Below are 8,559 nucleotides of genomic sequence, written 5' to 3'. Positions count from 1 at the left end.
GTGTTCTGGGGCGGGCCCTGTACTGATGTTTCCAGCTTGGCCAGGGCCCCTCCAAGCCGCAGCTCTCATAGTGCAGGGCCCTTAGCATGTCTCTGGGGCAGGGAAGAAGTGGATCAACGAAACACTGTGTGTATGGGGGGCTGGGGAGCGGAGGCAGCAGTTTTGGTCCTGGGCCCCAATTCTCAGCCTGCTGGACTAGGATCTGAGGATGGCCTGGGCTGGGGGCCATGTGGCCTGGCGGGGTGACCTGGCCCAGCCCCTGCCTGGGCGGTAGGGTGTCCATGGGCCTGCACTGGCGGGGAGGGGGGCAGTCTGGGTCCAGACTTCGGTGCTGTCTGGAGGTGGGGCAGGGCCTGGCTTCTTACAAGAAGGCGCCCAGGCTGGCCCAGTCATGCAGGTCAGAGGCCAGTGTGGCATCCCCGGCCTCAAAGAGGGGCTCGGGGGGCAGGGAGCTACGGGTGCTCTCGTCCCAGGGGTGCTGCAGGAAGGATGTGGCCAGGAAGGTCTCATCAAAGTCCAGGCTGTCGGTAGCCTGCTCCACTGGAGGCCCCCAGGTAACAGGGCACTCGATGTGGTGGCCGTGGATGGTGAGGTCCACGTCCCCGTGTGAGGCGGGGCTCAGCGGCGGGATCAGCTCCGAGGTCTCCAGCGTGCCCAGCTCCCCGTCCAGCGTGCCAGCGTCCAAGATGGCCTCCCAGTCAAAGTTGCCCTTGAGGGGTTCCAGCTCACCCTGCTCCTCCTGGGTCAGCAGCAGGGGGCTGGAGGGCCGCGGGACCTTGGCCTCCTGCTTGGGCAGCGGCTGTTGACGCTTACGCCCGAGCCTGCCCTCGCCTGCACCCCAGCCCGCCTCCCCAGTGGCCTCCTCGAACTCCTGCAGCAGCTGCTGGGCCTCGGTGCTCACGGTCAGTGGCCCAGCCCATGGGGCGGCGCTGGGCTCCGGCGCGGCCTGGCGGGCAAAGGCCGGGTGGATGTGGCCTGGGGGCAGCCGCCGCTTCTTCAAGGCCCCACTCAGCAGCCGCTCGGCGTACTGGGGGTCGATGCGCCAGAAGCCCCCCTTGCCTGGCTCGTCCTTCTCCCGAGGCACCTTGATGAAGCCCTTGTTCAGGGACAGGTTGTGGCGGATGGAGTTCTGGACACAGGGAGATAGGAGAGAAGGAAGACAGCTGGGTGAGTGGGTGGGCTCAGTGATGGGGGGCTCCTAGCGCCACTGCCAGTCCCACCACCACCTTCTCTCCGATGGGGGCAGGGGAGACAGAGGCGCTGCTCCGACCGGGAGGCTCTGGGACACCAGCCACGGGGCACCAGGCGCTGGGAGTGCTGTCGGGGGTTTTTGTTCCCTTTTGCCAGGATATCTGCCTGCTCAGTCATCCGAGCCCTGAGCCGCAGGGTGGCTCTCAGTGCCACCCTGTCCTGCCCTCCCTCCCTTACCCCGCCGCTTGCGGCCTCTGGTCAAAGGCCTTGGCTCCCCCAGGGCCTGGACGGCCATCTCCCTCTGCCTGGGCCTGGCTGGCCTTCTCTGTTTGTGAAATGAGTGAGTGGGTGTGAGGGTGTGTGTGGGGGGGTGGGGGGATGAAGTGTGGGAGGATCTGATGACGTTCCTTGTTTCTAGAGCCGGCTGCTGGCCTGGACCCTCACCCACCATGTCCCCCTCCTCCCACCCCAGGCTCTGAGGCCTCAGTTGATTATTACCCAGCCAAGAGCATAGCGCTCATTCCTGGGGCCTCTCAGGCTTGGAGTAGGGTGGGGGGTGGTGGAGGGTCTCTGCTTTCTCACCAAGGTTACAAATGGTACCTGCCCCAGGGTCAGGGCCCAAGCAAACGTGGAATAGCTGGGATCACAGGAACTGTGATCCTGTGACCTGTGCCACAGGGAAAGGATCTGTGCATCCTCAGGGTCTCTGTCCCCAAGTAGCCCCTGATCCTGATGGTCGAAGATGCTCAGGGCAGTGTGTGCCCAGCCTGAATCACCATCCTGCCTTGTTCACGCCTGGGTGCACAGTCCAAACCACGCTGGGGCACAGGGTTCTGGGGCCTGGTGCGTGGGGCCGGCAGGTGAGTAGTACCCCCTGGCAAGACTGGGATGTTTACATGGTGGCCTGGGCCCCTTGGCTGCTCTGTGCCAGGTTCCGGAGACTTGGAACATGAAGCCAGTGTGGGAGGAAAGAGCCCCTGTGGAAAGCACGTGGCTGAGGTAATTGTCCCCCCAGGGAGGTTGATGAGAAGAGGGGGAGGAGTGAAGGCAGGAAACTAGGGAGGGCTTGGGGTGGGGGCTGGCACAGCAGCTTTCGGAAGGCCCCGTAGCCCTTCCACTGGGACACAGATGGCCTTCACACCCCGCAGCACGCCCCTCTCCCCTCCCAGACCCCCTCCAGCCAACTGAAAGCAGGCAGGATGCAGAGCCTGGCAGGAACGACGCTCTGCCTCCAGTCAGGCCCTGACAAACTGACCTCGAGGAGGGTAGTGTCTAGGAATTCCAGGACTTGGGACAAAAATGTGTCCCTCAGTCCATCAACCTACCCTGGGGAGCTGTGTCCACGCATAGTTCAGCCCTGGTCTTTGGGCTGAGACTGCCGGATGCGTGACAAGTTCTTTCCACTTGAACCTCTATGTCGGCACCCCTACAGCCCTCTGAACATCCTCCCTCCTCCGTCTCTGAAGTCAAAGGGGCAGCAGTCCAAGCACTGGGCTCCCTTGAGGTCCTTCCTCGACGGCCTTCCTCTCTCGGGGCCCTGGCCGTACCGCGCCTACTTGGCCTGCAGATCTGGGATGTGAGTCCAGTCCGTGCGGGCATGGGGAGGGAGGGAGGGAGTGCCTCCCCTACCTGCCAGGTGGGATCAGCGTGGCGGAAGTAGCAGAAGTTGTCCGTGATCCACTTGTAGATGGCCGACAGGGTGATCTTGGTGGCCTTGCTGGCCTGCATGGCCATGCAGATGAGCGTGGCATACGAGTAGGGCGGCTTCACGTGCGGGTTGGTGGCGTAGTCCACGTCGTCGGGAGGCGAGGCCTGCAGCCCCGAGGGGGCGCTCCGCGGCGTGCAGGAGTACGTGGGCTTGCCAGGCGTGTGCGGCTGCCCCAGGCAGGCGGGGTCCGCCGCCAGGGGAGACCCCGGCTCGGCCGAGCCTGACAGCTCGTGGTAGCCGTGGGGGTCGGTGTCCCCCGAAGGCAGGGCGGGGACCTTGGCGTTGAGAAGGGAGAATTCCTGCAGCCACTGCAGGCTGGTCAGGCTGTCATTCAGGGCGTTGGACTCCTCCAGGCCGCCTTCCGGTCCGGCCTCCTCCGCTGCCCCTGCTCCCGAGACGCGTAGCCAGCTCTCCGCCATATCTGCGGGGACTCTCCGAGGGGGCTGTCAACATCCACGAGCCGAGCCGAGGGTGGCCGCCGAGCTCTCCGGCCCGCTGACTCCCGCGGCTTCAGTTACGCAGCCTCCCGGAAGCGGGCTTCCATCCCGCGATCCGGGGGTAGCCTCCTCCAATCTGAATGTGGTGCCTGCGGGGACCAGAGCGGGAACTGAGCCCTCTTTCCCCACCCACGAGGGGCGAGTGTGTGCGAGGGGGGAGGCTCTTACTAAAATCCTTCCTGCAGCTGGGGAGGATCTTTTACTGCCGAGGTCTGGGAAACAGAAGGTGTGCCCGGGGGTCCGACCCACACGGGGTTCGCCTCGTTCTTTTCCTCTTTGATCTTTTAGGGGAGACTTAATTAGCCAAACGAGGGAATAGTGTAGGGGCATGCGAGGCCACCCCTTTCTCCCTCAAAGCGGGGAATTAACCCCCCTCTCTCCGTCCACAACCAATGGAAATGGGGCGAGAGAGTCCAGGAGGGCAGCACGACGGGTCGGGGGGCGGGGGAGTACGTCTGATCTTTGAAAAGGGATATTAGGATGGGGATCAAGGGGAAGGAAGGAAACAATACAGAGAGTTATAAGGGGGCGGGAAGTGAGTGTCCCCCAAACGCCTCTGATGTCAGTCCCCGGGCCCACCACTTCCGTCGGGGACGGATGGGAGAGCGGGCTGCTACTGACGCCCTCCCTTCCCACGGCCTGCGGCCCTCCCCGTCCCTTACCTGGCTCAGAGCGCAGCCCGGGCCAAAGGAAGGTTCTCAAAGAAATTCCTCCCACCGCCCACCCTCACCGCGGCTCTCTGCTCCCAGCTCGAGGGCCCAGCCAGCAATCCTGGTCGCCACTCACGCCCGACAGCGCCTCTCTGAAAGCCAGCGGCCGTGGACCGGCACTCAGTAGCCGCTCGCAAGGCGTCTCCTGCTGCCGTGGCGACGCCCCGCCCATATAAACAGCTTCCGCTTCTGCCATTGGCCAGGGCGTCTCCAACGAGACCGCGGGCTCTTAACCGCTCTCTCACGCGGTAACTCTCTTCCAACTCCCTCCTGCCGCCCTCTCCCGCGCGCGACCCAGCCCCGTACCCGCCACCGCGTCCCGGCTCCGCGCATTCCCGCCCGAGGGCCCCGCGCAGGGCTCGGAGAGGCGCGCGGCTCGGCGCTCCCGCAGAGGCCCCGGGGCCCTCGGCGAGCAGTTCGCCGCGGGAACCGTACTCCGCCCCACCCCCTTCCCATCTGGGCTGCTCAGAGGTGGCGACGGCTCCTGGGACGCAGCCCGTGGCGCGGGGGCCAGGGCTGGGTGCATGCTTGGGGCTTTCCTTTCCTCTCCTCTGGGCTGCGAGTGGCACTTGCTCACGTTTCTGCGGCCTGTCCCTGTCTCCCGACCGAGTGTCGTCTTGGTGCCCGCAAGCAGGTCTGACTCTCCGATGCCACCTGCCGCTCAGGTCCGCAGAAACCGCAGCCCCGGTCGCAGACACCCCAAGGCGGCTAGGGTAATCCAGTGTTTCCCGGTAAGCGCTGCCTCCCCGCCCCGTCCTCAGCAAGATTCCCAGAAGCTGACATTCCAGAGGCTTCTTCGGAAGTGCTCTCCCTTCTTTCCAGATAGCCGAGGAAACAGAGCCGGTGGGTGAAACCCAGGAAAGCCGTGGACTTGCCAAATTCTTTTACTGGGGTCATTGGCCCCATTAATTTCACCAGCCTTTAAGTGACGGACTAACGGTGGACTGTGGTCCTTCCTCCTCCCGTCCCCCAGCCTCCCTCCAGTCACCAGCTTTCCTGCTCTTCAGGTACTGAGGAGCTGCAGTTGGAAGTTCTCTGGTTGAAGGGGGTGGGTGCAGGTGAGGGCACCTTATCAGGCCTCTGCGCAGGAGCTGTGCCCGGGGGATGGTACACCAGCTCCCACCCAGAAACATGTCTTTCCCTCTACCCCTTGCCCTCTCTCACTCCTCCATGTCCAGCTTGTCTTGAGTCAAAGTTTTTTTTCTTCCCAAGTATTTATTGTTTTTATTTTTATTTTTGTTTTATTTTTATTTTTTATTAGTTTCTGCTTTATAACAAAGTGAATCAGTCATACATATACATCTGTTCCCACATCCCTTCCCTCATGCATCTCCCTCCCTCCCACCCTCCCCATCCCACCCCTCCAGGCGGTCACAAAGCACCGAGCTGATCTCCCTGTGCTCTGCGGCTGCTTCCCACTATCTATCTACCTTACGTTTGGTAGTGTATATATGTCCATGCCTCTCTTTCGCTTTGTCACAGCTTACCCTTCCCCCTCCCCATATCCTCAAGTCCATTCTCAAGTAGGTCTGTGTCTTTATTCCTGTTTTACCCCTAGGTAAACATGACATGACATTTTTTTAAATTCCATATATATGTGTTAGCATACGGTATTTGTCTTTCCCTTTCTGACTTACTTCACTCTGTATGACAGACTCTAGGTCTATCCACCTCATTACAAATAGCTCAGTTTCGTTTCTTTTTATGGCTGAGTAATATTCCATTGTATATATGTGCCACATCTTCTTTATCCATTCATCCGTTGATGGACACTTAGGTTGCTTCCATCTCCGGGCTATTGTGAATAGAGCTGCAATGAACATTTTGGTACATGTCTCTTTCTGAATTATGGTTTTCTCAGGGTATATGCCTAGTAGTGGGATTGCTGGGTCATATGGTAGTTCTATTTTTAGTCTTTTAAGGAACCTCCATACTGTTCTCCATAGTGGCTGTACCAATTCACATTCCCACCAGCAGTGCAAGAGTGTTCCCTTTTCTCCACACCCTCTCCAGCATTTATTGTTTCTAGATTTCTTGATGATGGCCATTCTGACTGGTGTGAGATGATATCTCATTGTAGTTTTGATTTGCATTTCTCTAATGATTAATGATGTTGAGCATTCTTTCATGTGTTTGTTGGCAGTCTGTATATCTTCTTTGGAGAAATGCCTATTCAAGTCTTCTGCCCATTTTTGGATTGGGTTGTTTGTTTTTCTGCTATTGAGCTGCATGAGCTGTTTTTAAATTTTGGAGATTAATCCTTTGTCAGTTGCTTCATTTGCAAATATTTTCTCCCATTCTGAGGGTTGTCTTTTGGTCTTGTTTATGGTTTCCTTTGCTGTGCAAAAGCTTTGAAGTTTCATTAGGTCCCATTTGTTTATCTTTGTTTTTATTTCCATTTCTCTAGGAGGTGGGTCCAAAAGGATCTTGCTGTGATTTATGTCATAGAGTGTTCTGCCTATGTTTTCCTCTAAGAGTTTGATAGCTTCTGGCCTTACATTTAGGTCTTTAATCCATTTTGAGCTTATTTTTGTGTATGGTGTTAGGGAATGATCTAATCTCATACTTTTACATGTCCCTGTCCAGTTTTCCCAGCACCACTTATTGAAGAGGCTGTCCTTTCTCCACTGTACATTCCTGCCTCCTTTATCAAAGGTAAGTTGACCATCTATGTGTGGGTTTATCTCTGGGCTTTCTATCCTGTTCCATTGATCTATCTTTCTGTTTTTGTGGCAGTAAAACACTGTCTTGATTACTGTAGCTTTGTAGTGTAGTGTGAAGTCAGGGAGCCTGATTCCTCCAGCTCCGTTTTTCGTTCTCAAGATTGCTTTGGCTATTCGGGGTCTTTTGTTTTTCCAAACAAAGTTTGAAATTTTTTGTTCTAGTTCTGTGAAAACTGCCAGTGGTAGTTTGATAGGGATTGCATTGAACCTGTAGATTCCTTTGGGTGGTAGAGTCATTTTCACAATATCGGTTCTTCCAATCCAGGAGCATGGTATATCTCTCCATCTATTTGTATCATCTTTAATTTCTTTCATCAGTGTCTTATAATTTTCTGCATACAGGTCTTTTGTCTCCTTAGGTAGGTTTATTCCTAGGTATTTTACTCTTTTTGTTGCAATGGTAAATGGGAGTGTTTTCTTGATTTCACTTTCAGATTCTTCATCATTAGTGTACAGGAATGCCAGAGATTTCTGTGCATTAATTTTGTATCCTGCTACTTTACCAAATTCATTGATTAGCTCTAGTAGTTTTCTGGTAGCATCTTTAGGATTCTCTATGTATAGTATCATGTCATCTGCAAACAGTGACAGCTTTACTTCTTCTTTTCCAATTTGGATTCCTTTTATTTCCTTTTCTTCTCTGATTGCTGTGGGTGGGTGGAGGTGAGGGCTCCTTATCAGGCCTCTGTGCAGGAGCTGTGCCCGGGGGATGGTACACCAGCTCCCACCCAGAAACATGTCTTTCCCTCTACCCCTTGCCCTCTCTCACTCCTCCATGTCCAGCTTGTCTTGAGTCAAAGTATTTTTTTTCTTCCCAAGTATTTATTTTTTTCTTTGTCTTTTATTATTATTTTTTATTAGTTTCTGCTTTATAACAAAGTGAATCAGTGATACATATACATCTGTTCCCACATCCCTTCCCTCATGCATCTCCCTCCCTCCCACCCTCCCCATCCCACCCCTCCAGGCGGTCACAAAGCACCGAGCTGATCTCCCTGTGCTCTGCGGCTCCTTCCCACTATCTATCTACCTTACGTTTGGTAGTTTATATATGTCCATGCCTCTCTTTCGCTTTGTCACAGCTTACCCTTGGTTGAGAGTCCGCCTGCCGATGCAGGGGACATGGGTTCGTGCCCCGGTCCGGGAAGATCCCACATGCCGTGGAGCGGCTTGGCCCATGAGCCATGGCCGCTGAGCCGGCGCCTCTGGAGCCTGTGCTCTGCAACGGGAGAGGCCACAACAGTGAGAGGCCCACGTACCACAAAAAACAAAACAAAACAAAACAAAAACATTTGTATTTCCACTAATAAACTCAAATTATCTTTGCTTTTTCCCATCACACTCCCCAGAGCCTTTTCACAGAATTGTCACTGGTCCCCTGGCCACTATCCTGCTGCCTGTGTGATACTCCATCAGATTCCTTGGAGGCCCGTCTACCTAACACGGCCTCGCGATTCTAATCGGCTCACCACCTACAATGGTCAACTCAGATTTCCTCCCTTTGAGAACCTTGCAGAACAATCTCAGAACATACCATCGCCCTCCCCCACCGCATTGGTCTTGGGGCCAAAGAAGACCCAGAGGCTTCTTAGGGGAAGAGGTGCTGGAATGACACAGGTGCTTTCTCAGCATCACTCCCACAAGGGTGATGAGAGCAGCAAGGATGGGAATCTGAGCCATCCTTGCCGCCAGCTGGGGCTCCTGGCAGAGCACCTGTGGGCCTGGGGAGG

General features: G+C 56.2%; 1 protein-coding gene across 1 annotated transcript; it reads right to left on the bottom strand.

Moving 5' to 3' along the window:
* Positions 1-361: 361 nt before the first annotated feature.
* LOC307067254 (forkhead box protein J1-like) lies at positions 362-3,318 on the bottom strand (the record flags this gene model as incomplete). The annotated part of the gene is made up of 2 exons (XM_079724657.1): positions 362-1,129; positions 2,821-3,318. 2 exons carry the CDS (start codon positions 3,316-3,318, stop codon positions 362-364), a joined length of 1,266 nt encoding a protein of 421 aa, XP_079580783.1.
* Between the last annotated feature and the right edge of the window lie 5,241 nt (positions 3,319-8,559).

This window comes from Hyperoodon ampullatus, assembly GCF_949752795.1.
Source record: "Hyperoodon ampullatus genome assembly, chromosome: 19".
In the NCBI taxonomy this organism is placed as follows: domain Eukaryota; kingdom Metazoa; phylum Chordata; class Mammalia; order Artiodactyla; family Ziphiidae; genus Hyperoodon; species Hyperoodon ampullatus.
The sequence above is the reverse complement of the archived record's forward strand: the minus strand, read 5'-3'. Positions and strand labels throughout refer to the sequence as shown.